The sequence below is a fragment of the Erinaceus europaeus genome, chromosome 12, assembly GCF_950295315.1.
Source record: "Erinaceus europaeus chromosome 12, mEriEur2.1, whole genome shotgun sequence".
In the NCBI taxonomy this organism is placed as follows: domain Eukaryota; kingdom Metazoa; phylum Chordata; class Mammalia; order Eulipotyphla; family Erinaceidae; genus Erinaceus; species Erinaceus europaeus.
Genome location: NC_080173.1, coordinates 76,221,472 through 76,249,144, shown reverse-complemented (window position 1 = coordinate 76,249,144; position 27,673 = coordinate 76,221,472). Strand labels below are relative to the sequence as shown.

The window sequence follows — 27,673 nt, the reverse complement described above, 5'->3', positions numbered from 1 at the left end:
TCTGTCCTATCCAACAACAACGACAGCAATGATAACTACAACAATAAAACAAGGGCAACAAAAGGGAATAAATAAATAAAATAAAATAAAACACTGGGGAGGTGACTGTAAAAAAAAAAGTTAAAAAAAAAGTTGTTTAATTGAAAAAAAGTTAACCAAGTTCTTATCTAAACAAAGGTAATAAAACCTTTTTAAAAAACATTTATTTATTTATTCCTTTTTGTTGCCCTTGTTGTTTTATTGTTGTAGTCACTGTTGGATAGGACAGAGAGATATGGAGAGAGGAAGGGAAGACAGAGGGGGAGAGAAAGACACCCACAGACCTGTTTCACTGCCTGTGAAGCAACTCCCCTGCAGGTGGGGAGCCGGGGACTTGAACCGGTATCCTTCTGCTGGTCCTTGTGCTTCATGCCACATGCACTTATGAAAACTTTTTTTAACGGAATGCTAATTTTTGATTGACTATCATTATAAAATGTACATATAAAGGCAAAATAACAGAACTTTAAGATTTAAAAAAAGGAAATTTATTTCTGAGAGAGAGAGACAGAGACTGAGAAAGACCAGAGCACTGTTCAGCTCTGTCTTTTGTTGTTGCTGGGGATTTAACCTAGGACCGCTGGGTCTCAGGCATGAAAATTGGGTGCATGACTGCTGTGCTTTTTCTCTGGTCTTTAGGAATTTTTTTTTTTTTTTTTTTTTTAGTTCAAATAGTATTCTATACCCATAGTTGTATGTTGGGAACTAGAATTGACTGCCTTAGTCAACTGATTTTTGTTTTGTTTGGCAGGAGGATATTAACAACTCATCTCCACTGGCTTCTGTTAGCACGAAGAGTAGAGACTCATTTTCAGAACAATTCAGCAATCCTTCAACGTGTCTAGAAGTCTGTCAACATGAGTCAGCGAAGCAGCACCTAGATCTCATTCCCTTAACCATCTCTACTCCAAACCCATCTGAGGAAGCAGTAGACCTACAGCAGGACAATTTGATTAAAACCACGGTCCTTGTGCCACCTACGGTGGAGCAGCAGCAAGAGGTTACATTTGGGGCCCATTTAGATACTATGGCAGAGACAAGTAGCATTTCTTTAGATCAGTCTTTGAAGCCTAAAGATCTGTTGAAAAAGGGGGTGACATCCTACATGGAAGATAGCTTTTCAGAATTTGTGCCTGATATGCTTAAGGAAGCTACATTCCAGGATCCTCCATTCCATCTCTTAGACCATCCTCCAGATCTCTGTTCTGAGCAACAGCTACACTGTGCTGAGGACCTAGTGGACAGTAAAGCTGGAGAGGAACCTGAGGACTTAGTCCTTTTTGAAAGCAATGCTTTCTTGCCCTCCTCCATGCGCTTGCTTTCCCCTTCACCTGCCTTAGCAACAGATTTCCCTGTCAGTCAGGTGGACCCAGGGGCGGAAACTGTAGAGCACAGGGCTGTGGAGGAAAGAGAAGTGACCTTTCCCACACTCCCCGAGGAAGCTAAACTGGGAGATTCAGTGCTTGTCTCAAATGTAGAAGGAGATACTCTGACTGCAAACCCAGGAGTAATGGAAACCCAGGCAATTCCAGGCCCAGTAATGGAAGATGCTGGTAGGAGTCTTGTCTCTGATACAGTTGCATGGATGTCCCCACTGTCCTGGCTGGAAAAAGGTGTAAATACCTCAGTCATGCTGGAAAATCTCCGGCAGAGCTTATCCCTCCCTGCTGTGCTTCGGGATGCTGCGACTGGCACTACCCCTTTGTCTACATGCTCAGTGGGGACTTGGTTTACTCCCCCAACACAACAAAAAAAAAGTTCAGACACATCCCAGAAAGGTCTGGTGGACACCAAAGGCAGTACTTCTGAGACAGAGCACCTCTGTTGGAGGTAAGTGTCCTCATACAGCCTTAACGTCTCCTGGACATCTTTAACTTGGACCTATCACTCACCCTTCTCCCTTTCCTCTCCTCATATGCTTTTCTTCCTGCTGCAGCTGTCCTCCAGACCTGACGGCCTTATCTCGGCGTGACCTAGAAGATAACCTGCTGAACTCTCTTGTCATCCTGGAGGTTCTCTCCCACCAGCTGCGGGACTGGAAGAACCAGCTGACTGACCATCACCTAGAAGTTCAGGACAGTAGCACACAAACTGATTCTTCTCCTAATGGGGTAAGAAGTTTTCCTTCTAGTGGTCCGGGAGGTGGCACAGTGGATAAAGTGCAAGTGCTTGACTCTCAACCGTGAGGTCCTGAGTTCAAGCTTCAGCAGCACATGTACCAGAGTGATATCTGGTTCTTTCTCTCTCTCTCCTCCTATCTTTCTCATCAATCAATAAATAAAATCTTAAAAAAAAAAAAAAAAGAAGAAAAAGTTTTCCTTCTAAAGCTTGGGGGATCCCAGTAAGCCCTCTTCCTCAGAATTTAAGCTGATAATCTGACAGAGGACAAAGGGACTCCTTAACCACAGACTCAGTTTTAGAATATACCCCCGGGTCCCCACCTGCAGAGGAGTCATTTCACAGGCGGTGAAGCAGGTCTGTAGGTGTCTTTCTCTCCCCTCTGTTTCCCCCTCCTCTCTCAATTTCTCTCTGTCCTATCCAACAACAGCAACAACAATAATAATAATAACCACAACAATGATGGAACAACAAGGGCAACAAAAGGGGAAAAAATGGTCTCCAGGAGCAGTGGATTTGTGGTGCAGGCACCGAGCCCAGCAATCACCCTGGAGACAAAAAGAAAAAGAATATGTGTAAAAGCTGAGGGTTCCTTGAAAATCCTTTAGAACCATAATCTTAAGAGTATGTTAAGACTTTCCAAGGGAATATAAATTGATTATAATTATAATTTAACATAATATTTAATATAAATTAATTATAATTTTAAATTATTTATTTCTTAATAGGGCAGAGAGAAATTAGGGTGAGGAGGAGGTAGAGGGGAAGAACACTTATAGCACTGCTTCACTGCTTTTTACGCTCCCCTCCTGTAGAGGCTTGAACTAGGGTCTTTGTGCACGCTAACATGTACGCAGACAGTTTTAATAGATTTCAGATTCTCATCTTCTAACTGTAACATTTACTAAATTTTTCTTTACTGCTGCCCATCTTCTTTCTTTTAATAAAGTTTATTTATTTTATTTTAATGAGAAAGAGAGATGAGGGGAGGGGCCAGACAGCGGTGCACCTGGTTGAACACACATTACAGTGTGCAAGGGCCTAGGTTTGAGCCTCTGGTCCCCACCTGCTGGGGGAAAGCTTTGCAATGGTGAAGATGAAGCAGTGCTGCAGATGTCTCTCTGTCTTTCTCCCTCTATATCACCCTCTTCCTTCTCAATTTCTAGCTGTCTCTATCCAATAAATAAATAAAGATAATAATAAAAAAGAGAGAGAGAGAGACCAGAGCACTACTCAGCTCTGGCTTATGGTGGGCTGGGTATTGAACCTGGGATCTCAGAGCCTCAGGCATGAGTCATATATTTATGTGTGTGTATATATATTTTAATATTTATTTTGTTGCCCTTGTTTTATTGTTGTAGTTATTATTGTTGTTGTTATTGATGTCATTGTTGTTGGATAGGACAGAGAGAAATGTAGAGAGGAGGGGAAGTCAGAAGAGGAGAGAAAGACACCGGCAGACCTGCTTCACCTCTTGTGAAGCAACTCCCCTGCAGGTGGGGATCTGAGGGCTCGAACCTCTTACATATAAGAGTCTTTTTGCATAACCACCATGCTCTCTTCCTGCCCCAATTTTTTAAGCTTTTAAAAAAAATAAAGGCGGGGACTTGGGTGGTAGCTCACCGGGATAATCGCAAATGGTGCAAAGCCGCAAGGACCAGAGTAAGGATCCTGATTGAGAACCCCCACCCCTGGCTCCTCACCTACAGGGGAGTCACTTCACAGGCGGTGAAGCAGGTCTGCAGGTGTCTATCTTTCTCTCCTCCTCTCTGTCTTCCCCTCCTCTCTCCATTTCTCTCTGTCCTATACAACAACAACATTGTCAATAACTACAACAATAAAGCAAGGGCAACAAAAGGGAATAAATAAATATTTAAAAAAACTAAACTAAAGGCAGGGGACTGGGTTAAGCGCACATGGCACAAAGCGTAAAGATCCTGGTTTGAGCCCCCTGCAACCCAGGGTCTTTCTCTCTCTCCCTCTCTGTCTTCCCCTCCTCTCCTCTCTTGATTTCTCTCTATCCTGTCTAACAACAACAGCAATAACAACAATAATAACAATAAAAACAAGGGCAACAAAATGGGAAAAATGGCCTCCAGGAGCAATGGATTTATTTATTTATTTATTCCCTTTTGTTGCCCTTGTTTTTTTATTGTTGTAGTTATTATTGATGTCGTTGCTGTTGGATAGGACAGAGAGAAATGGAGAGAGGAGGGGAAGACAGAGTAGGGGAGAGAAAGATAGACACCTGCAGACCTGCTTTACCACCTCTGAAGCAACTCCCCTGCAGGTGGGGAGCCGGGGGCTTGAACCAGTATCCTTAGGCCAGTCCTTGCTTTACGCCATGTGTGCTTAACCCGCTGCCCTACTGCTCAACTCCCTTAAGCAATGGATTCATAGTACAGGCACTGAGCCCCAGTGATAATCCTGGAGGCATAAAACACAAAACAAAAACACTTAAAGGCAGACTTTATTGGTGGATCAATTGATTGTTGTCAAGGCTCCACTATCCCAAGATGACTTTTTTCAGATAGAAAGAGAGACTGAAGGGGCTGAGTGATGGTGCGCCTGGTTGAGCACACGTTACAGTGAACAAGGATCCAAGTTCAAGCCCAGGTCCCCACCTGTAGCGGGAAAACTTCACAAGTGGTGGAGCAGTGCTGTAATGATCTCTTTCACTCTCTCTAGCTCCCTTTCCTCTCAATTTCTCTCCGTCTCTAGCTAATAAATAATAAATAAACAAAATATTAGAGAGAGAAAAAGACTGAGGGTCTGGGAGGTAGTGCACCTGTTACCTTGTACAGGGTCTTGGTTCAGCTCCTGATCCCCACCTGCAGAGAGGGAAGCTTCATAAGCAGTGAAGCAGTACTGTGTCTCTCTCCCTTTCTTCCTCCTCCATTCTCGATTTCTTTCTGTCCTATTAAAAAAAGAAAAAAGGGAAAAATGGCTACCAGGTACAGTGGATTCATTGTGCAGGCACCTAGTCCCAGTGATAATCTCGATGGCAATAAAAAGAAAAGAAAGAAAGGCTGAGGGAAAGAGGGGACGACAACAAAGCACCACAGCTTCCCTCAGCACATAAGTAAGCATGCTCAAATTTGGGTTGTATGTACAGCAAAGCAGGTTCACTTCTATGTGAACTATTTTTTTTTTCTTTTTTTTTTTTTCCTCCAGGGTTATTGCTGGGCTCGGTGCCTGCACCATGAATCCACTGCTCCTTTTCCCCCTTTTTGTTGCCCTTGTTGTTGTAGCCTCGTTGTGGTTATTATTGCCATTGTTGATGTTGTTCGTTGTCAGATAGGACAGAGAGAAATGGAGAGAGGAGGGGAAGACAGAGATGGGGAGAGAAAGATAGACACCTGCAGACCTGCTTCACCGCCTGTGAAGCGACTCCCCTGCAGGTGGGGAACTGGGGGCTCGAACCGGGATCCTTATGCCTGTCCCTGCGCTTTGCGCCACATGCGCTTAACCCACTGCGCCACCGCCCGACCCCCACTATGTGAACTATTTTGCCAGTCTGAAAGTAGAATATATCTTTTAGATGATTAAAATTTTCCTTTTTGAATTTATCTTTAAAAAAAAAAAAAGAAACTTAGGGGCTGGGTGGTGGTGCACTTGGTTGAGCACACATTACAGTACACAAAGATCCGGGTTCGAGCCCCTGGTCCCCACCTGCATGGGGGAAGCTTTGTGAGTGGTGAAGCAAGTTTGCAGATATCTCTCTCTCTCTCCCTATCTCCCCTCCTTGTCTCAATTTCTGGCTGTCTCTATCCAATAAATAAATAAAGATGATAAGAAATTTTTTTAAAAAAGGAAAACTTCTATTAGCTCTGGTCTTTTTTTTTTTTTTTTTTTAACCAGAGCACTGTTCAGCTCTGGCTTGTGGTGGTGTGGGGGATTGAACCTGGGACTTTGGAGCCTCAAGCATGAGAGTCTGTTTGCATAACCATTATGCTATCTACCCTCTGCCCAAGCTCTGGTCTCTTATAGCAGATCCAAGAATGGGGGTGGGAGTGGTGAAGTGGGAAGCAGGAAGGTGCTGAGAGGGGGTAAGGACCCTGTGTCCTGTGGCGAAGGTGGAAGGTGCCAGGTCTGAACGGTGTGGTGTGATGACACCTGCTTAAGGCAACAGGAAACTCCACACTTGTGACAACAGACTTGCATATCCATATTCCCCCAATAAAGTGACTTAAAATTTTTTTCCTTTTCCTCCACCTGCAGATATCTTTCTCTCTCCCTCTCTATATTGCCCTCCCCTCTCAATTCCTCTTTGTTCTATCAAATAGAATAGGAGGAAAGAAAAAAGTTTTCCCCCTGCATGCATGAAGCCACTACAACATCAGAAAACACAATTGGACAATCTCACCACTCTAGGCTCCCTGTTCATTCAGAGTGAGATAAAGGCGGTCACCATAGTAGCAGAACGTCTTCTGGCGCCGGAGCACCTGCCTTCTGGTTCTGGTGCTGGACTCATACCTGGGCCACATGCACGACCCTGTGTCCTTATTTCCTGCTTAGCGATCTTACTAGATCTGTCTTGACCTTTCCCTTTATAGCAATCCTGGGTACGGGTATCGAAGGAGCTGCTATCCCTGCTTCACCTGTCTCTGCTGCAGTTAGAGGAGGATAAAACTACCATGAATCAGGAGGTAAGAAGTATAAAGATGAAGATAGAGGTCTTTGGGACTGAAAGCCAAACAAATGGAACCTGGCACATTTAATTCTTATCTTCTAGTCCGGGTGTGCAGAAACCTTGGTCTCCTGTTTTGATGTGTTGAAGAAATTGAGAGCAAAACTCCAGAGCCTCAAAACTGAAAGGGAAGAGGCAAAGCAGAGAGAAGAGGTGACTCTCAGAAGCAAGGCTGTGGTAAGGTCTCAGGCTTTTTTGTTCCTGGATGTGGGAGGTCTCTTCCTCAAGAGTCCTACACGAACGCAAATTCACTTAAGACCCAAAGGAGTGGCCTGAGAATTGCCTGCCCTGGGGCATAACAAACTGAATTACCAGGATAGTGAACAGTTACGGGGTTTTGTGCTGTTTTCCTCTGCCCATTCCATCTTGCACCCTCTTTCTATACAGGCAAAGACAATGCTAGAGACTTTCTGTGCTCAGACCAGCCAGCGTATCAACCAGCTGGAACAGGATCTGGTATCCAGCCTTCTGAAGGAAACCCAGAACCAACTGGTAATTTGAGACCTTATTTTACTCCCTGGAGTCCAGGCTGACACACTGGGCAGATGGTCATATACCCCCACATTACTGTGGAAGGCAAAGGGTTCCCTCTGTACATACTTATTTTCATGTAGGCAGGACTTCATACTGAGCAAGAAGAGCTGGCTCAGCAGATAGCAAGTTTTACTTCAGTTGTGCAACAGGACTGGATATCCATGCGACTGGATGTGAGTACTTGGAACTGCCACACCACTCCTTTACCCACTAAGTAGACCCCTTAGGAATCCTGCCTCAAGTGTGCTCTAGTGACCTGCTTTCTTCCTTGGTAGTATGTAACCTGGACAGCTTTGCTAAATCGGTCCCGAGAACTCTCAGAAAAGCTCATAGCCAAGAGCCGACAGACTCTGCAGGAATGTGATGCTGCAACTGAGGAAAAGCAGAAGGTAAAAGCCAAAAAATGGGCACTACTCAGGCTGGATCTCGTCCTTCTCTATAGAAGACTGTGCTCTCTCTCTCTCTCCCCCTCCTTTTCTCTCTCTCTGTGTTTAAACACACACACACACACACACACACACACACACACACACACACACACCTCTCTCTCTCTCTCTCTCTCTCTCTCTGAGCACTGCCGGGCTCTGTCTTATGGTAGGGCTTGAATCTGGAACCTTGGAGCCTCAGGCATGAAAGTCATCTGCATAACTGTTATGCTATCTTCCCAACCCCCAGTTTTTGTTTTGTTTTCTTGTTGTTTTTGTTTTTAAATTTATTGATGTAACCCACGTGGTGGTACAGTATTGGACTCTCAGGCATGAGGTTCTAAGTTCAGTCCTTGGCATTGCATGTGCCCAATTGATGCTTTTTTTTTTCCTTTCTCCCTTTATTTCTCACTAATAAGTATATCTTTAAAGAAATATTTGTTGGAAGGGGCCAGGTGGTGGCACAACTGTTAAGCACAATAGGACAGTGTACAAGTATCCAGGTTCAAGCCCCTGGTTCCCACCTGCAGGGGGAAGCTTCACAAGTAGTGAAGCAGTGCTGCAGGTCTCTCTGTCTCTGTCTCTCTCCCCCTCTATCTCCTCCCCCTCTCAATTTCTCTCTGTCTCTATCCAATAATAAATAAGTAAATAAAACAAAAAAGTAAAAAAAAAAAAATATATATATATATATATATATATATATATATATATTGTTGGGGGTGGGGGGAGATAGCATAATGGTTATACAAAGAGACTTTTATGTCTGAGGCTCCAAAGTCCCAGGTTCGATCCCCCACACCACCATAAACCAGGGCTGAGTAGTGCTCTGGTAAAAAAAAAAAAAAAAAAAATTAAGGGGCAGGGGTAGACAGAATAATGGTTATGTAAACAGACTCTCATGTTTGAGGCTCCAAACTCCTAGGTACAATCCCCTGCACTACCATAAGCCAGAGCTGAGCAGTGCTCTGGTAAAAAAATAAAATAAAATAAAATAGGGAGTCGGGCAGTGGTGCAGCGGGTTAAGCGCTCGTGGCACAAAGCACAAGGACCGGCGTAAGGATCCTGGTTCAAGCCCCCGGCTCCTCACCTGCAGGGGAGTCACTTCACAAGCGGTGAAGCAGGTCTGCAGGTATCTGTCTTACTCTACCACTGTCTTCCCGTCCTCTCTTCATTTTTCTCTGTCCTATCCAGCAACAACGACATCAATAACCACAACAATGTTAACCAACAAGGGCAACAAAAGAGAAAAAAAAAAAAAAATATATATATATATATATATATTTATTTATATACTTAAAAAAATAAAAATAATTTGTTGAAGGGTAGTGTATTGCATAAAGTAAAGGAATCTGGGATGGGTGTAGATAGCATGATGGTTATGCAAACACTCTCATGCTTGAGTCTCTATAGTCCCAGGTTCAATCCCCTGCACTGCCATAAAGTAGAGCTGAGCAGTGCTCTGGTTGAAAAAAAAAAAAAAAGTAAAGGACTCTGGGGTGACGGGGTGTTCAGGTCCTGGAACATGATGGCAGAGGAGGACCTAGGTGGGATAGGGTTAGAGTGTAATATGGAAAACTGAGAAATGTAGGGCACGGGTAGATAGCATAATGGTTATGCAAAGAGACTCTCGTGCCTGAGGCTTCAAAGTCCCAGGTTCAATCCCCTCCACCACCATAAACGAGAGCTGAGCAGTGCTCTGGCAAAAAAAGAAAAAAGAAAAACAAAAACTAAGAAATATTACACATATACCAACTACTCTATTTTACTGTCAACTGTAAACCACTAATCCCCCAATACAGGAAAAAGAAAAAGATTTATTTAAGGAGGTTGGGCAGTGGCGTAATTGGTCAGACGTACATATCACTATGCACAAGAACCTGGGCTTGAGTCCCTCTTTCCCACCTGCAGGGTGAACTGCAGTGGTGAAGCAGGTCTGTAGGTGTCTGTCTTTCTCTGTCCTTCTTTACCTCCCCTCCCCTCTCAATTTCTCTCCATCATGTCAAATAAAGTAGGTGGGGGGGGGGGGAGGGAAGGCTGCCGGAAGCAGTGGATTTGTAATACTGGCACTGAGTCCCAGTGATAACCCTGGTGGCAAGAAAGAGACCGAGAGCAAGAGAGAGAGAGACAGAGACAGAGAGAGGATTTAGGGGCCAGGTGGCGCACCTGGTTAAGCGCATGTTATCATGTGCAAGGACATAGGTTTGAGCCCCTGACCCCCACCTGCAGGGGGAAAGCTTCATAATTTGTGAAGCAAGTCTACATATAGGTGAATCTCTCTTTTCCCTTTCAATTTCTCAATGTTTCTTTTTTTTTAATTTATTTTTTATTTAAGAAAGGATTAATTAACAAAACCATAGGGTAGGAGGGGTACAACTCCACACAATTCCCACCACCCAATCTCCATATCCAACCCCCTCCCCCGATAGCTTTCCCATTCTCTATCCCTCTGGGAGCATGGACCCAGGGTCATTGAGGGTTGCAGAAGGTAGAAGGTCTGGCTTCTGTAATTGCTTCCCCGCTGAACATGGGCGTTGACTGGTCGGTCCATACTCCCAGTCTGCCTCTCTCTTTCCCTAGTAGGGTGGGTCTCTGGGGAAGCGGAGCTCCAGGACACATTGGTGGGGTCTTCAGTCCAGGGAAGCCTGGCCGGCATCCTGATGGCATCTGGAACCTGGTGGCTGAAAAGAGAGTTAACATACAAAGCCAAACAAATTTGAGCAATTTATCAATGTTTCTATCAAATAAAGATACATTTTAAAAAGATTTGTTTATATATTTTATGAGAGAGAGTGAGGAGAGAGACCAGAGCACTGCTCAGCTCAGGCAGAAGATGGTGCCAAGGGTTGACTCTGCAGCTTTTGGAGCTTCAGCATGCAAGTTCTCCTCTTTTTCCTGCCACAGAAAGTCTCTGGAATGAGTGGTATCATTAGGTGCCACTGGCCTTGTCTCCCCTCCCCTTTCTTCCCAGGTCCCTTTGCTAGGCAGAGCCAGGTCCCATCACTATTAGATGACTTTATGCACAGTTTTATTTTATTTTCTTTCAGCACCCTCTTCAGCAGCTTTTCTTCTCTGTCTCTACATTCTCCCTAAGGATCGGCCTCATCTGCTACACTTTTGCTGCCTGAAGCAAGAGAGATTACTGTTCTGTCCAAAAACAGGAGTTGGATTATGTGTTGAGACTTTCGATTTAGAAGGAACTGTGGGAGGTTAACAGCCTTTTCTTCCTAGGTTTCCATGGAGCTAGAACAAGTCTCTACCCATTTAGAGGACTGCAAAAGCCAAATAGAACAATTAAAGTTGGAAAACAGTCGCTTAGCAACAGGTATGTGTACGTGTGTATGCATGCAAGTAGTTGTGTTTGGGTGTGGTAACAGATCTGGAGCACTCTAGAGCATTTTTTTGTGGTGGGGGACGTGCAGAAGTAGAGGATCATTTGGCCTAGAGACCACATGGTATTATTTGGTTACTTTTGTTTTAGATCTCCAAGCTCAGCTGCAGGTTCTGTCCAGCACAGAGAATCAGCTAAAAGAGCTACAGAGTCAGCATGCACACTGTACCCAGGACCTGGCTGACAAGGATGCATTGCTCTGCCAGCTTACCCAGAGCAACGAGGAGCAGGCTGCTGAGTGAGTTCTATTAAGCTATTGTGACAGTAGGTGCCCAGGAAATAGGACTAAATGGGATCTCATATAAGGTATTTGCAGGTGGCAAAAGAAAGAGATGGCATTAGAGCATGTACAGACAGAGCTGCAGCAGCAACAGGCTGTCCTGGCCAAAGAAGTGCATGACCTGAAGGAGACCCTGGAGGTAAGGAATATGCCCGGGGGTCAGAGAACTGGTAGGAGCTGACTTTTGCCAGAGGACATTCAAGTGAGATTTGAGACTGTGGAATAGAAAAACTTTAAATTTACTCACTTAAACTCATCCACTGTAAACCCTTCCTCTCCTTCTCTCAGTTTGCAGACCAAGAAAATCAGGTTACTCACCTGGAGCTGGGTCAGGTTGAATGCCAATTGAAAAGCACTCTGGAATTGCTGTTGGAACGCAACATGCAGTGTGAGGACCTGAAGGACACTGTAGAGAACCTCAAGTAAGATCTCTACCTTTCTGTATTTCCTTCTTTTTTAAAAAAATTTTTTTTAAATATTTATTTTCCCTTTTGTTGCCTTTGTTTTTTTTAATGGTTGTTGTAATTATTATTATTTTTGTTATTGATATCGTCATTATTAGATAGGACAGAGAGAAATGGAGAGAGAGGAGGGGAAGACAGAGAGAGGGAGAGAAAGATAGACACCTGCAGACCTACTTCATCGCTTGTGAAGCAACTCCCCTACAGGTGGGGAGCTGGGGGCTTGAACCAGGATCCTTAGGCCAGTCCTTGCGCTTCGCACCATGTGTGTTTAACCCGCTGGGTTATCGCCTGACTCCCGTGTATTTCCTTTTTAGTGGCTCCTTTTCCCAAGATTTCTCTAGGAAAGAAAAGAAAAAAGAAAATGTCTTTTTAAAAATTTTTTATTTGTTTATTATTGGATAGAGACAGAAATTAAGAAGGGGGAGAGAGAGACCTGCAGCCCTGTTTCACTACTCGTGAAGGTTTCCCCTGCAGGTGGGGACCAGGGGTTTGAACCTGGGTCCTTGTCCACTGTAGTGTGTGTGCTTAACCGGTTTTGCTGCCACCTGGCCCCAAAAGAAAATTTATTTTTTGCCTCCAGGGTTATTGCTGGGATTCGGTTCCTGCCCTACAAATCCACTGCTCCTGGGGGCCATGTTTTCCTTTTTGTTGCCCTTGTTGTTTATCAGTGTTGTTTTTACTATTATTGTTGCCGTTTTTGTTAGATAGGACAGAGAGAAATGGAGAGAGGAGAGAAAGACAGAGAGGGGGAGAGAAAGATAGACACCTGCAGACCTGCTTCACCGCCTGTGAAGCGACTCCCCTGCAGGTGGAAGCTGGGGGCTTGAACCAGAATCCTTATGCCAGTCCTTGTGCTTTGCACTACCTGCGCTTAACCCGCTGCACTACTGCTCGACACTCCCAAAAGAAAATTTCTAAGAAGGAAATTATACAGGAGGCCAAGAGCTTCTTGTTTCCTTCTTTAAATGCTGCTCTTTGGGAACTTAGGAGAGGAATTCAGAGCTCTTCTGTTGTTTGGTCATTTTCCCTGTTCTTTATTTCAGGGCTAAACTGGCTAGCACCATAGCAGAGAACCAGGAGAGAGACCTGGAGAAGACACGCCAATATTCCCAAGGGCTAGGGGTACTGACTAAGCAACTACAGAACCTGACCCTCTTCCTACAGACAAAACTACAGGACCAGGTAGGATTTGGGAGTTTCTTCCTTTCCTTTCTAATTTTATCTTCCAACAAAGACTTTTATATGCCTTGGGTAGAGACCAAGGCCTTATACATGGTAAGCATGAACTACACCCCCAGCCAAACAAAGATAGTTTTTATCCTTACTTTTTTTCATGTTTCTCTCCTTTCCTTATCTTTCTTATAGTAAATAGTACTTGTTTAGTTTGTAGTAACTAGAACTTCTACTGTAGTATTGAAAAGGAGTGGTGAGAAGGGACACACTTCTTTTATACTTGATCTTAGAGGAAAAGCTTCTGAATTTCTTTTTTAAATTTTTTTTTAAAGATTTTATTTATTTATGAGAAAGATAGGAGGAGAGAGAAAGAACCAGACATTACTCTGGCACATGTGCTGCTGGATATCGAACTCAGGACCTCATGCTTAAGAGTCCAAAGCTTTACCACTGTGTCACTATATATATATATATATATATATATATATATATATATATATATATATTTTTTTTTTTTTTTAATTTGTTGATTTTGCCACCAGGGTTATTGCTGGTGCTGGGTGTATGCACAATGACTCTACTGCTCCCTGTGACCTTTTCTTTCTCTCTCTCTCTTTTTTTTCTTTTTTCATTATATTATTTTAATGATGGAGATACACAAAGAGGGAGATATGAGCACTGCTCACTTCTGGCTTGTGGTGGTGCCTGGCATGGAACCTGGGACCCTGTACTCTCAGGCATGAACATTTTTTTTTATATAACCATTATGCTATCATCCTTGCCATTTTTTTCTCTTTTTTTCCCCTCTCCCTCCTTCCTCCCCCATAGAAACAAGTGGGGGGTGGGGCTAGGAAGACAGCATAATGATTAAACAAAAAGACTCTTGCCTGCGGCTCTCAGGTCCCAGGTTTAATTCCTGCCCCACCATAGGCCAGAGCTGAGCAGTCCTATAGCCTCTCTCTCTCTCTCTCTCATTGAAATAAAATATTTTTTAAAAAGGAGAGAGAGGGTGCCGGGTGGTAGCACAGTGGGTTAAGCGCACATGGTGCGATGAGCAAGGACCAGCTTGCTCATCCTGGATCCTGGTTGAGCTCCCAGCTCCCCACTTACAGGGGGGTTGCTTCACAGGTGGTGAAGCAGGTCTGCAAGTTTATATCTTTTTTAAAAAAAATATTTATTCCCTTTTTGTTGCCCTTGTTTTATTGTTGTAGTTATTATTGTTGTAGTCGTTGTTGGATAGGACAGAGAAAAATGGAGAGAGGAGGGGAAGACAGAGGCGGAGAGAAAGATAGACACCTGCAGACACTGCCTGTGAAGTGTCTCCCCTGCAGGTGGAGAGCCGGGGGCTGGAACCAGGATCCTTAGGCCGTCTCCTTGCTCTTTGTACCACGTGTGCTTAACCCGATGCGCTACCACCCAACTTCCAAGTGTCTATCTTTCTCTCCCCCTCTTACCTTCCCCTCCTCTCTGCATTTCTCTCTGTCCTATCCAACAACGACAGCAGTAACAACAACAAAAAAGGATTTGACAAGATGTAACACCCATTTAAGATAAAAACTTTCATTAAAATATGAAGAAAAATGTGAATAGAACATGTCTCAACACAATAAGGGCTGTGTATGATTAATCCCACAATTAATATTATATTCAGTGGTGAAAAACTAAAAGTCTCCTGGAATAAGACAAGGGTGCCTACAGCCTCTACTATTATTCAGCATAGTATTGGAACTTCCAGCCAGAGCAGTTAAGCAAGAAAAAGATTGAAGAGGCCTAGGTGGTGGCACAATGAAAAAAGCCTTGGACTCTCAAACATGAGGTCTCTCTTCCTCTCTATCCCCCCTCCCCTCTCAATTTCTGGCTGTCTATATCCAATAAATAAATAAAGATAATAATAATAATAATAATAAAGACCAGTTGGTAGTGCACCTGGGTAAGCACACACGTCATAGTAAGTAAGGCTACAGGTGTCTCTCTGTCTCTTACCCACCCTCTCTTCTCAATGTCTCTTCAACAATAAAAATAAATAAATAAATAAATAAATAAATAAGCATTCCAGAGGAGATGACTACTGAGTATTTGGGAGTTTACAGAAAATATTAACCCTGAAGAGCAACTAATTTTTTTTTTTCCCTCCAGGGTTATTGCTGGGCTCGGTGCCTGCACCATGAATCCACCGCTCCTGGAGGCCATTTTTCCCCCTTTTTTTTTGTGGCCCTAGTTGTTGCAGCCTCGTTGTGGTTATTATTGCCATTGTTGACATTGCTTTGTTGTTGGATAGGACAGAGAGAAATGGAGAGAGGAGGGGAAGACAGAGAGAGAGGGGAGAGAAAGATAGACACCTGCAGACCTGCTTCACCGCCTGTGAAGCGACTCCCCTGCAGGTGGGGAGCCGGGGGCTCGAACCGGGATCCTTACGCCGGTCCCTGCGCTTTGCGCCACATGCGCTTAACCCACTGCGCCACCGCCCGACTCCCGCAACTAATTTTTATTTTATTTTTATTTTTTTATTTATTGATGAGAAAGATAGGAGGAGAAAGAGAAAGAACAGACATCACTCTGGTACATGTGCTGCCAGGGTTTGAACTCAGGACCTCATGCTTGAGAGTCAAGCGCTTTATCCACTATGCCACCCCCTGGACCACGAGCAACTAATTTTTTTTCCCCTTTGCCCCTAGGCTGAACCAGAGAACCTTCTGAGAAGCACAGCCTGTTCTCCTGCCCCCAAACACTCTCTAACTACCACTGATAGTGGCCTCTTAGGAAGCATGTTAACAACAGCAGGTGAATGTTAAAGACCCTGGAATTTGGGGTGGGAAAGTTGTAACCCTGTTTTTACACCTTTAGCTCTTGAAAATACCCTCCAGGGGCCTGGTGGTGGCACACCTGGTTGAGTGCACATGTTACAGTGCACAAAGACCCAGGTTCGAGCCCCTGGCCCCCACCTGCAGGGGGAAAGCTTCACACGTGGTGAAGCAAGGCTGAAGATGTCTCTCTCTCTCTCTCTCTCCCTCTCTACCTCCCCTTCTCTCTTGATTACCAATGGTCTCTATCCAACAAATAAAGATAATAAAAATTAAAAAAAGAAAAGAAAAAAGAAAAATACCTACCAATGAACCTCTCTCTCCTTGGCTCCCATTTTGGTTAATTCTTGACAGGATCACAAGAAGAGCCTTCTACTATGCTTGTTTTTTGTTTTAGAGCCTGAACCAGCTCCTGTGTCTTTGGTTGGAAGTGACAAGAGTGCTTTCACCCGAGTAGCATCAGTGGTTTCCCTTCAGCCTACAGGTCAGGATGGGCTCTAGGGATCCTGCCTCATTTCTAGATCTGATAGTGATGATAAAAGCTAAAGCGGCAGGAAGTACTTTGCTCTAAAAACCTCAATTCTACTTGGCTCATTTTATTTCTGCCTTTTGGGACCTGTAATATTCTGAACACTGAAATCCTGTGGGCTGAGGAACATGAATAAGAGTTGGGGAAATGATGGCTAGACATTTCTTTCTTCTAGGCCTATAAAGGACTACCTCTATCTAGGACTTTTCTCTTACAGAGACCCCAGGCATAGACAAGAGCCTGGCAGAAATGAGTGCTAGGACTCAGGAACTTCAGAGCCTGTGTTCCCTGCTGCAGGAGTCTAAAGAAGAAGCCATCAGGACTCTGAAGCAAAAGATGTAAGTGGATATAGCCTTGGTAAGAGAGTTAAGGTTAAATGAGAGCCCCTTATATCAAGGGCCTATCTGGACAGAAGTAATGCTGAATTCTTCCCTCTCCTAGTTGTGATTTGCAGGCTAAGCTACAGGCTGAGAAAGAACAGCATCAGGAAGCCCAGAAGACAAAGGAAACAGACATAGAGAAGCTGAACCAGGCCTTGTGCTTGCGCTACAAGGTGAAGGAGGGGCCTAGAAGTGGGGCGGTGAACTGGGGCAGCTCTGTGTCCCACTGGGAGCCATTGTGTCTCCAGGAATCTGGGTGGTGGGGATTTTCCAACTATTGCCCTAGTTTTACCCTTCTGGGGTCAGACATTTTTACTTGTTTGGGAATCAGCTATGGGCAGATGCTATCTCTCCAGGCCCACCTAGAAGTTGGGAACTCAAACAGAACTCTCAACACTGTGATGCACCTTGCCTGACATAGCCCTAGAAGAAGAATGGAGTGTTAGCAATTGGTATCATTGGAGTTAGGCATGGGTTCAGACACCAAATCCTATCTCTTGGCAAGGGCTGCAAAAAAGCCAGCTTCTTTGCATTTTTCCTTCCCTGCAGGGAAGTCAGTTCTCCTTCCTTGCCCCACAGAATGAAAAGGAGCTCCAGGAAGTGATCCAGCAGCAGAACGAGAAGATCCTAGAGCAGATAGACAAGGATGGCGAGCTCATAGTATGTACATCATGTTGCCTGGCCCTCTGGATTCTGTGTTACTGGTAGCCAGGATCCCTGTTATGGGAATTTGGATCTCCCAATCTACCTTTGTTTACCACATGTGATAAGAAGAATCTTTGGGAGTCGGGTGGTAGTGCAGCGGGTTAAGCGCATGTGGCACTAAGCGCAAGGACCGGCGGAAGGATCTCGGTTCAAGCCCCCAGCCCCCCACCTGCAAGGGGAGTCACTTCACAGGTGGTGAAGCAGGTCTGCAGGTGTCTATCTTTCTCTCCCTCTGTCTGTCTTCCTCTCCATTTTTCTCTGTCCTATCTAACAACGACAACATCAATAACAACAATAATAACTACAACAACAATAAAAAAACAACAAGGGCAAGAAAAGGGAAAATAAATAAAATTTAAAAAGAAAGAAAAAGAATCTTTGAGGGCTCTAGAACACTTTTTTCTGTTGTTGTCTCCAGAGTCTTAGAGAGGAGGTGACACAGCTTACCCGCTCACTTCGACGTGCTGAGACAGAAACTAAGGTGTTCCAAGAGACACTGGCAAGTCAAGTGGACCCCAACTGTCAGCCTATGGCTACTGGCTGGATCCAGGAAAAAGTGTGGCTCTATCAGGAGGTGACTCAGTTGATGAAGAGCTGGGCAGCTGGTGGGACCCCTTTGTTATGCCCCTACTGAGCTGGCCATATCCATAGGTGGACAAGCTGAGGGCAATGCTTCTAGAGATGAAAAATGAGAAGGAAGCACTCATGACCAAGTTCCAGAGCCACGTAAGGACTCCTACACTGTTCCAGGGCTATTTCCCACCATGACTAGCAAGTGTCCAGCCGTATTTTCCATCTCCACAATTCTTTAAAGCATAGGACTCATATGCAACCTTTGTGCTTCTAGAGAAACATCCTAGAGGAGAATCTTCGGCGCTCTGACAAAGAGTTAAAGAAACTAGATGACATTGTTCAACATATTTATGAGGTAAGGGAGGGAGGGAGTGGATGCAATTAAGGCATCTGGTGGCTTCTTAAGTGGTTCTATTTTATTTATTTACTTATTTATATTTCTTTTTTATTATTTATTTTCCCTTTGTTGCCCTTGTTTTATCATTGTTGTTGTTGATGTCATCGTTGTTGGATAGGACAGAGAGGGGGAGAGAAAGAGAGACACCTGCAGACCTGCTTTACCACTTATGAAGCGACTCCCCTGCAGGTGGGGAGCCAGCGCTCGAACAGGAATCCTTAAGCTGGCCCTTGTACTTCGCACCACGTGCGCTTAACCTGCTACACTACTGCCAGACTCCCTATATTTCTTCCTTAACCAGAGTTCTGCTCAGCTCTGGCTTATGATGTTGCAAGGGATTGAAAGGGGATTGAACTGACAACTTCATGGGCATGAAAATCTTTTTGCACAACTACTAGCTATCCCCTAGGCTCTGTGTAGCTCCTCCCCCACACCATTCCCCCCACCTCAGAGGTGCTTTCTGAGGCAAGGAGCTTTGGGCCTTATGTATGTGAATCTATGTTGCTTTTTATTTTTCTTCCCAGACTCTGCTGTCCATTCCAGAGATTGTGAAGGGTTGCAAGAAGCTACAGGAATTGCTTGAGTTTCTGAGCTAAGACTAAAAGCTGTATATTGTTTCACCTTTTTTTTTTTTTTACATCTGTAGTATTCCCTTAATCCAATACCAGGACCAACTGGCATAGAGCTAGCTCTACTTAATACTATTTAAATAAAATATATTTTGCTATACTTCTTTGGGCTTACTGAGTTTTATTTCTTGAGTAGGAGATGGGTGGAGTAGGTCAGAGGAGAGGCAACTCAGCCTTCCAGCCTGGGTTTCCTCCACAGAACCCTCCTGCTGCATCTAGAGAGCTGGCAGCCTCTCCTCTCTCCTTGCTTCTCCCAATTCTCTGGGCACTGAACTGTTTGTTCCCTGGCTCAGGGCCTGGGGGGAACAGACAAGGCTTCATTCTCTTACCTTCTCCCTCCCCCTCCAAAGTAGGCCCTGCTGAATAAGGGGAATGAAGACAGAAACTTCATTTCCTTACCCCTGCACTTTGTTGGTGCCTCTATCCTTAGAGACAAGAGACTAAGGTGCCCACCTGTTGTCAGTATCTGGATCCTCTTCAACAAACCAGGCTTGAAATGAGGGCACGACCATTTCCTGTTCCAGGGCCCTAGCGGCAAGGTTCCAGAGATGGGAGGGGGGACATGCCACAACATTCTCTGTCCTGGGTCCAGGCAGGGTGGTCACTCCACTCCTTCGTGGGCGTGGCCTCGCCGCCAACACCAATCTCAGGGAGGGGGCGTGGCCCCAGTGAGGCTATACCCGCTCCTGGTGAGTCACGTAGCTCTGCAGCAACTACAGCCTCTTCTGGGAGTCAGAGCTGTCAGACCGAGCTGTTCCCGTGGTTCCTGTAGCTGCTGCTGCTAACTGCTGCGTACAGGTGAGGCCTGGGACCCAGGCGGGAGCTACTCAGCCTCCAATTCTTGCTGGTTCTCCCTGGCATCCTTTTCCTGTTCTCTGAAGACCCCTGGATGTGCCTTCTCAACTTTCTCTCCTCTCTCTTTCTCTCCCTTACCACTCCAAACCCCATGTTTCAGCTTCTTCCTCTGACCCCATCCTTTTTGAGCTCTCAAGTCTAGACCGTAGCTTTTCCAATTTTAAATCACCCTACCTGTTGGGTTTTCCATTAGGGTCAGTCCTTTCCATCCTCACCCAGACCATTTTAATATTTTATTTTTTAATCTTTTTATTTATTTATTATTGGATAGCGACAGAGAGAAACTGAGAGGGGAGGGAAAGACAGGGAAGGAGAGAGACAGACACCTGAAGCCCTGCTTCAACACTTGTGAAGCTTTCCCCCAGCAGGTGGGGACTAGGGGCTTGAATCCAGTTCCTCACCCGCTGCAGTGTGTGCACTTAACCAGGTTGCCACTGCCTGGCCCCAGCCATTTTAATCTCAACCTGTTCCTTCCCCAGGCAAATTCCCTCCTCAGTCCTCTTGCTTTTTGTACTTTGGTCTAGATCCTCCCCCCTGTCTCACTGTCCCTCCTCCAAGTTTCCTCCCTTCTCTTCCTGCATCTTTTCTTTCTTGGGTTCTCTACTCATTCCTTTCCACTATGGTTTTCTCTATTCCCATTTTGGGTTTGGGGTATGGAAAAGGTTATGTTGAGTACTTACTTGTGCCTCGTTCTGAAGTCTTGGAAGTAAGCGCCCTTTTCTAGGGACATTTTTTCAGGCTGTAAACAAGGAAACTGGAAAGATCAGGGCCTCTGCCTACCTGAAAAAGGGGCCAAATTTAGTGAAGAGACTGACATCTTTGTCTGAGCAGCAGTTTTAGGAGAAAATCTGTAGCTTCAGGGCTGCTTCCCTTCCCAAACTCACCCTGCATCTGAAATCACACAGGGAAGCATGCCCACTAGAGACAAAGGGAGATGTGGAAACTGGGGCCCTGTGTCTGCTGTCAGAGGGATTGATGTCCAGGACTCATGCCAAGGACTGCTGCCCTGTTCCAGGTCTATGTTTGTTTGGGGGAGGGGAGGTAGAGGCCATTGGTCCATATGGTTAGGAGAGGAAGCAGATGAGGTAGTGGATGGAGTCAAGTTTTGATATCTTGTCTCCATTCCAGAGAGCTGTCACCATGCCCCATTCATACTCAGCCCTTTCTGCTGAGCAGAAAAAGGAGTTGTCTGACATTGCCCTCCGGATTGTGGCTCCAGGCAAAGGCATTCTGGCTGCAGATGAATCTGTAGGTAGGTGGGGGCCTGTGGCTGAGTGGGGTAAAGGTGACCAGGAAGACCTTGGGATGACCTTTTCACCCTTATTTGCATCCAGGTAGCATGGCCAAGCGACTGAGCCAGATTGGGGTGGAAAACACTGAGGAGAACCGTCGGTTATATCGCCAGGTCCTATTCAGTGCCGATGACCGTGTGAAGAAATGCATTGGAGGTGTCATTTTCTTTCATGAGACGCTCTACCAAAAAGATGATAACGGTGTTCCCTTCCTCCGTACTGTCCAGGATAAAGGCATTGTTGTGGGCATCAAGGTATAGCCACTGGTCCCGGATAAGGCCAGTGTGGAAATGGGTGTGTGTGTAAGAAACAAGAGTGGGGGGTGGCAAGGGGAATCCTGCTTGGATTCAGCCCTCTGCCTGCATTTCCCACACAGGTTGATAAAGGTGTAGTGCCTTTAGCTGGAACCAGTGGAGAAACCACCACTCAAGGTACAGATGGGTGGGCTTCAGCACTACAGGGCTGTTGGGTGGTCGATGCCAGCAAAGACAGGCAAAGTGATGGATGGGATGGGCATCTACTGCAGGGCTGGATGGACTCTCGGAACGCTGTGCCCAGTACAAAAAGGATGGTGCTGATTTTGCCAAGTGGCGCTGTGTGCTGAAAATCAGTGAGCGCACACCTTCACCACTTGCCATTCTGGAGAATGCCAATGTGCTGGCCCGATATGCCAGTATCTGCCAACAGGTATGTGTGTGTGTGTGGGGGGGCAGATGTGTGCCCAATGCCTGAGAAGGAAAAGGTTATGAAGTTTTCACCATCCTACCTGTTACTTCTTCCAAACTATCATGCTCTTACTTGCAGAATGGCATTGTGCCTATTGTGGAGCCTGAAATCCTGCCTGATGGAGACCATGACCTCAAACGCTGCCAGTATGTTACGGAGAAGGTGAGTCCACACCTGCACACAAACATGTGGCAGGGGCGACCTGGCTAGGGAGACTGTTCTCATAACCTGTGACTCACATTCAAGTACTTTCCTCAACCACACTTTTTTTTAAAAAATATTTTATTTATTAATGAGATAGAGAGAGAAAGAACCAGACATCACTCTGGCATATGTGCTGCCAGGGATTGAACTCAGGACCTCATGCTTGATAGTCCAGTGTTTTATCTACTCCACCACCTCCCAGACCATGTCAAGCACATTTTTTTAGTAAATTTCAGAACAGAACCATGAGTCTAAACCTAAACTAATCCTTACAGTTATCCCATCTACCCTGAGACAGAGACAGGGAGCATAGAGTGTTTATATGGCAAGCACCTGGTTGAGTGCACACATTACAGTGTGCAAGGACCTGGGTTCGAGCCCCCAGTCCCCACCTGTAGCGGGAAAGCTTCATGAGTGGTGAAGCAGTGTTGCAGGTGTCTGTCTGCCTCCCTCCCTATTGCCCCTCCCCTCTTGATTTCTGGCTGTTTCTGTAAAATAAATAAAGATAATTTAATAATTACATAATTTGCTTAGTATTTGTCTAAACCAGAACTCTGCTCAGTTTTGGCTTATGGTGGTATTGAGGGTTGAACCTGGGACCCCAGAGCCTCAGGCATGAAAATCTTTTTGTTGGGCCGGGTGGTGGTGCACCTGGTTGAGAGTTACAATGCACAAGGACATGTTACATGTTACATGTAAGTTACAATGCACAAGGACCCAGGTTCAAGCCCCTAGTTCCCACCTGCAGGGGGAGAGCTTTGCAAGTGGTGAAGTATGGCTACAGGTGTCTCTCCCTCTCTATCACCCCCTTCCCTCTTGATTTCTGGCTGTCTCTATCCAATAAGTAAAGATTAAAAAAAAAACTTAACCACAACAATAGTAAAACAACCAGGGTAACAAAAGGGAAAAAATGGCCTCCAGGAGCAGTGGATTCATGGTGCAGGCAATGAGCCCCTGCAATAACCCTGGAGGCAAAATAAATAAATGCAACCAATAAGGATACACCTCTGAAGGAGGCTCAGCTTCAGCAATGATTTCTTCTGCTTTCTCCTCTACATTGGAGGTGTCAACAGGGGCCTTCTCCATTTTAAATGCTGTGATCTTTTGGTTTGCTTTAGACTCTGCAAAGCCAAACTTTCCACCTTCTTTCCTGTGTGGGTGTTTTGTAATGTGGCAGGTTTAGAGCAAGAAAAAAGATTAATAATGCTACTATTTTGACTAATAAGTATTAAAATATAATTAATCAACCTAATATCTTGTTATGTAACATATCAATAAAGATTTTACCATTCATTAAAAAAAAAAACTTGAAAAAAGAAAATCTTTTTGCATAACCATTATGTTATCTAGTCTTATTTTCTTCTCTCTTTTTTTCTCCTTCCTTTCTTTCTCTCTTCCTTTCTTCATTTCTTTTGATTATTTATTAACAAGTGAGAGGACCATAGCATATGCAATACTCAAGATCAGGCTTGGGACTTGATGGTTCCAGCACTCTAGCCACTGCACAACTACTTAGACTACTTTCTTTTTAAATAGAGAAAGGAGAGAGACGCACACAGAGAAGAGACACACCTCAGTACCCATACATCATTCATAGAACTCCCCCAGTGCCACCCATGGTGCTCCCATGTGGTGCTGGGGTTCAAACCTAGGGCGTCATGCATAGCAAGGAGTGCTCTCTATTGGGAATGCCATCTCTCAGCTCCAGTGACCCAAGACCTTCTGGGGCCTCTGATCCACAGGTCCTAGCTGCTGTCTACAAGGCTCTGAGTGACCATCATGTATACCTGGAGGGGACCCTGCTCAAGCCCAACATGGTGACTCCTGGCCATGCCTGTCCCATTAAGTATAGCCCAGAGGAGATTGCCATGGCAACTGTCACTGCCCTGCGTCGCACTGTGCCTCCTGCTGTCCCAGGTACCATCCTCTTTCTAACCTTTTCCTTTTCCTATGACCCCTCCTCAGATTCTTCTTGTGGCCTTCAGAAAATACCTTACCTTGGAAAAATAGGAGCTGACCAAGCAGTTTATTTTCTTTTCTCCATCCCAGGAGTGACATTCCTGTCTGGTGGTCAGAGTGAAGAGGAGGCATCACTCAACCTCAATGCCATCAACCGCTGTCCCCTCCCCCGGCCCTGGGCCCTTACCTTCTCCTATGGACGTGCCCTGCAGGCCTCTGCACTCAATACCTGGCGAGGACAGCGAGACAATTCTGGGGCCGCCACTGAGGAGTTCATCAAGCGGGCTGAGGTTGGTGAGGTGGGGTGTAGCCTGGACAGGGTTTAGAACATGTAGGTTGGCTTCGCCTGCTTACACACATTCCTCCTTTTGCAGGTTAACGGGCTTGCCTCCCAGGGCAAATATGAGGGCAGCGGAGAAGATGGTGGAGCGGCAGCACAATCTCTCTACATTGCCAACCACGCCTACTGAGTAGCATCTCCATATAAACCATCCCTGCACCCAGTTTTGCCTGTAGTTATGACCTGGACCAAATAGCCATTCAGTGAAGAGATGCTTCCATCCAGGCACCAAATCATTCTCCTTATCAACTCCCTCCTCTCTTCTAATGCAGTAATGGAAGGATATGGTGCCTTTCCTGGTCCAAGGGCAGGAGAATTTGCTAGAATTCAGAAGTCAGAGCAGTATGCTTGGGTTTCCCCTCTGCCTCTGCCAACCCGCACATTTTCCCAGCATAGGGTAGCTTCTTTTAGGTCTTTCCTTGCCTGCTTTCTCTCCTGGGATCACTGACTAGGACACCAGACCTGACTTAAGCTTTCAGTACATGCCATTATAGCAAATAAAGCAAAATATGCTCCTTTGTCTGTCTGTCTGTTTTATATACAGAATTCCTACCTCCCAGTTTTTGATCTTTATTAACTATCTCTGTGTCCTCTGACTATGGACATGAAAAGGATAGGTTTTGAATTTTAGTGAGTTTTACATTTATGGGAGAGGGATGTGCCCAGTAACCATTCCTAGTTCAAGCTTTTGCTTATTGTGTCCAAGGCTTGAGTGGACAATATAAAGGGTTGCGAATTTATTAAAGATAATCACATCAGTAGTGTGTGAAAAGGACAGAATGACGTAAGACTTGAGCAAGTACAAAAGGCAAATGAAAAGCCTGCCAAACTGGCATAATACGTGTCGAGTCCTGCTGGTACTAGGAGGAGCACCCCTACTCTGGTCCAACCAGGGCTCCCAAGTACTGGGGAGATAGAATAATGGCTATGTAAAAGACCTCCATGTCTCAGGCCTTGTGATCTCAGGCTCAGTCCCCAGAACCACTATAAGTCAGAGCTGAGCAGTGCTCTGGTTATCAATAAAAACAAATAAGTAAAAAGAAAAATAAATTTCAGGGCAGGAGAAATAGCATAGTGGTTAAGCAAAAAGACTTTCCTGAGACTATGAAGTCCCAGGTTCAATCCCCCACACAACCATAAGCCAGAGCTGATCAGTGTTCTGATAATAATAATATAATAAAATAGTTAAGATTACTACTTCTGTTTATTTATATTGCCACCAGGGTTATTGCTGGGGCTTGGGTGACAGTGTGAGGAATCTACTGCTCCTGGAGGCTATTTCTCTCTCCCTCTCTCTCTTATTTGATAGGACAGAGAGAAATTGAGAGAGGAAGGAAGGATAGAACAGGAGAGAGAGAGACAAACACACCTGCAGCACTGCTCCACCATTTGAGAAGTGTCTCCCCTCCCCCCGCTGTTCAAAACTGTGGGCTTGTATCTGGGTCCTTGCACACTTTAATGTGTGCACTTACCAGGTGTACAACTGTCTGGTCCCCCTGTTTTATTTTTGTTTGTTTATTTAGTAACTACTAAAAAGAAAGACAACAAACCAGAGCATCATTGTGGTACAAGGAATCAAATTCAGGACCTTACATGTGCAAGTCCTGGGCTTTATAATGCTGTGCCACCTCCCTAGCAGCTTACTACTTTTTTTTTTTTTTTCCTCCAGGGTTATTCCTGGGGCTCGGTGCCTGCACCACAAATCCACTGCTCCTGGAGGCTACTTCCCCTCCCTCTTGTTGTCCTTGTTGTGGTTATTATTATTGTTGCTATTGATGTTGTTGTTGGATAGGACAAGAGAGAAATGGAGAGAGGATGGGAAGACAGAAGGGGAAAGATAGACACCCGCAGACCTTCTTCACCACTTGTGAAGTGATCCCCCTGCAGATGGGGAGCTGGGGGCTTGAACCAGGATCCCTACACTGGTCTTTGAGCTTTGTGCCACTTGTGCTTAACTCATTGCACTACCACCTGACCCCCGCTTACTACTATATATATATATATATATATATATATATATATATATACAGAGCACTGCTCTGTTCTGGCTTCTGATGGTTCAGGGAATTGAACTTGGTACCTCAGAACTCAGTCATAAAAGTCTTTTTGCATAACCATTGTGCTATCTCCTTGGCATCACTCTCTTTTAATGTAAGGAAACAGGCACAGAGAAGTTAACTTCTTGAGTAGAGGAGACAGCATAATGGTTATGCAAACAGAATCTTATGCCTGAGGCTCTGAGGTCCCAGGTTCAATCCCCCACACCATAATAAGCCAGAGCTGAGCAGTGCTCTGGTAAAAAAATAAATAAATAACTTCTCAAAATTGCTCAGGTAGTAAGTAGAGAAGTCAGGATCTGAACCCAAGTCATTAAGACCCAGAATCCACGTTTATGAATTTTCAACAATTTTAAGTATCCAAGTTTTTACAAGAAACAAAATCAAATAAATTATATATATATACACACACAAATATATATATGATACTAAATGAACCAAACAGGCTAGAAAGACACCTTTAGCTTGCTGTTTTTGAGTCTAAGACTTACAGAGGGGAAGACAGGAAGAGGGGGTCTCAAATAATGGTCACAGTAGTTGCATCTAAGTTCTTACTGTGTATTAAGTTTTGGGCTTTTTGCCATGGGGGATTCAGTACTTTGGGCTTTTTCAGAAAGACGGTCAAAGATAGACGGAGTAAGGCTACACTACACATTGAAGGTTCTTCAATGTAGTGGCAGTTGGACTAAAGCCTGGGTCTGTGCATGACAAAGCAATTCACCCTATATATATAGTTGTTGGCTGGTATAAGGTTAATTTTACATAAAGACCTTATTTCAGTAAGTAGTTACACCTTTTAAAAATAATTTATTTTAGGGAGTCTGGCGGTAGTGCAGCGGGTTAAGCGCACGTGGCGCAATGTGCAAGGACCAGCGTTTGAACCCCAGGCTCCCCACCTGCAGGGGAGTCTCTTCACAGACTGTGAGGCAGGTCTGCAGGTGTCTGTCTTTCTCTCCCTCTCTGTCTTTCCCTCCTCTCTTCATTTCTCTCTGCCCTAACAATGACGACATCAATAATAACAACAATAACTACAACAACAATTGAAAAAAAACCAAGGGCAACAAAAGGTAAAATAAAATAAAATAAATTATTTAATTTTATTTATTTCCTTTTTT

The 27,673-nt window shown here is 44.8% G+C and overlaps 2 protein-coding genes and 2 long non-coding RNA genes across 5 annotated transcripts in view; 2 read left to right on the top strand and 2 right to left on the bottom strand.

The window, feature by feature from the left end:
- Nucleotides 1-19,225, top strand: part of SPAG5 (sperm associated antigen 5) — a 29,361-nt gene extending 10,136 nt beyond the window's left edge. Inside the window, exons 3-23 of the mRNA XM_060204021.1 lie at nucleotides 791-1,869; nucleotides 1,976-2,150; nucleotides 6,714-6,806; nucleotides 6,893-7,024; nucleotides 7,235-7,339; nucleotides 7,462-7,554; nucleotides 7,657-7,770; nucleotides 11,035-11,128; nucleotides 11,285-11,432; nucleotides 11,511-11,613; nucleotides 11,763-11,896; nucleotides 12,982-13,120; nucleotides 15,787-15,892; nucleotides 16,310-16,396; nucleotides 16,659-16,779; nucleotides 16,883-16,994; nucleotides 17,401-17,481; nucleotides 17,945-18,100; nucleotides 18,178-18,252; nucleotides 18,374-18,454; nucleotides 19,021-19,225. Of these exons, the coding sequence (XP_060060004.1) occupies nucleotides 791-1,869; nucleotides 1,976-2,150; nucleotides 6,714-6,806; nucleotides 6,893-7,024; nucleotides 7,235-7,339; nucleotides 7,462-7,554; nucleotides 7,657-7,770; nucleotides 11,035-11,128; nucleotides 11,285-11,432; nucleotides 11,511-11,613; nucleotides 11,763-11,896; nucleotides 12,982-13,120; nucleotides 15,787-15,892; nucleotides 16,310-16,396; nucleotides 16,659-16,779; nucleotides 16,883-16,994; nucleotides 17,401-17,481; nucleotides 17,945-18,100; nucleotides 18,178-18,252; nucleotides 18,374-18,454; nucleotides 19,021-19,092 (3,300 nt within the window). The 3' untranslated portion in view covers nucleotides 19,093-19,225. The remainder of the gene's footprint in view (nucleotides 1-790; nucleotides 1,870-1,975; nucleotides 2,151-6,713; nucleotides 6,807-6,892; nucleotides 7,025-7,234; nucleotides 7,340-7,461; nucleotides 7,555-7,656; nucleotides 7,771-11,034; nucleotides 11,129-11,284; nucleotides 11,433-11,510; nucleotides 11,614-11,762; nucleotides 11,897-12,981; nucleotides 13,121-15,786; nucleotides 15,893-16,309; nucleotides 16,397-16,658; nucleotides 16,780-16,882; nucleotides 16,995-17,400; nucleotides 17,482-17,944; nucleotides 18,101-18,177; nucleotides 18,253-18,373; nucleotides 18,455-19,020) is intronic.
- Nucleotides 1-24,268, bottom strand: part of LOC132542014 (uncharacterized) — a 78,466-nt gene extending 54,198 nt beyond the window's left edge. The window contains exons 1-2 of the long non-coding RNA XR_009553142.1: nucleotides 24,200-24,268; nucleotides 23,167-23,352 (exon numbers count right to left, since the gene is read on the bottom strand). This is a non-coding gene — a long non-coding RNA (uncharacterized LOC132542014). The remainder of the gene's footprint in view (nucleotides 1-23,166; nucleotides 23,353-24,199) is intronic.
- Nucleotides 10,129-19,730, bottom strand: LOC132542013 (uncharacterized). Of its 2 annotated transcripts, XR_009553140.1 has the most exons (4): nucleotides 19,579-19,730; nucleotides 12,113-12,275; nucleotides 11,793-11,880; nucleotides 10,129-10,484 (listed from the first exon to the last, which is right to left on the bottom strand). It is a non-coding gene; the product is annotated as an uncharacterized LOC132542013 (long non-coding RNA). The 2 variants fall into 2 exon arrangements; XR_009553141.1 differs by lacking the exon at nucleotides 11,793-11,880.
- Nucleotides 19,771-25,019, top strand: ALDOC (aldolase, fructose-bisphosphate C). Its single transcript, XM_060204025.1, has 9 exons — nucleotides 19,771-19,923; nucleotides 21,109-21,236; nucleotides 21,319-21,526; nucleotides 21,649-21,703; nucleotides 21,799-21,959; nucleotides 22,077-22,160; nucleotides 23,945-24,119; nucleotides 24,252-24,451; nucleotides 24,536-25,019. The coding sequence occupies exons 2-9, from the start codon at nucleotides 21,121-21,123 to the stop codon at nucleotides 24,629-24,631; spliced, it is 1,095 nt and encodes a 364-aa protein (XP_060060008.1). The 5' UTR covers nucleotides 19,771-19,923; nucleotides 21,109-21,120; the 3' UTR covers nucleotides 24,632-25,019.
- The last annotated feature ends 2,654 nt before the right edge of the window (nucleotides 25,020-27,673 follow it).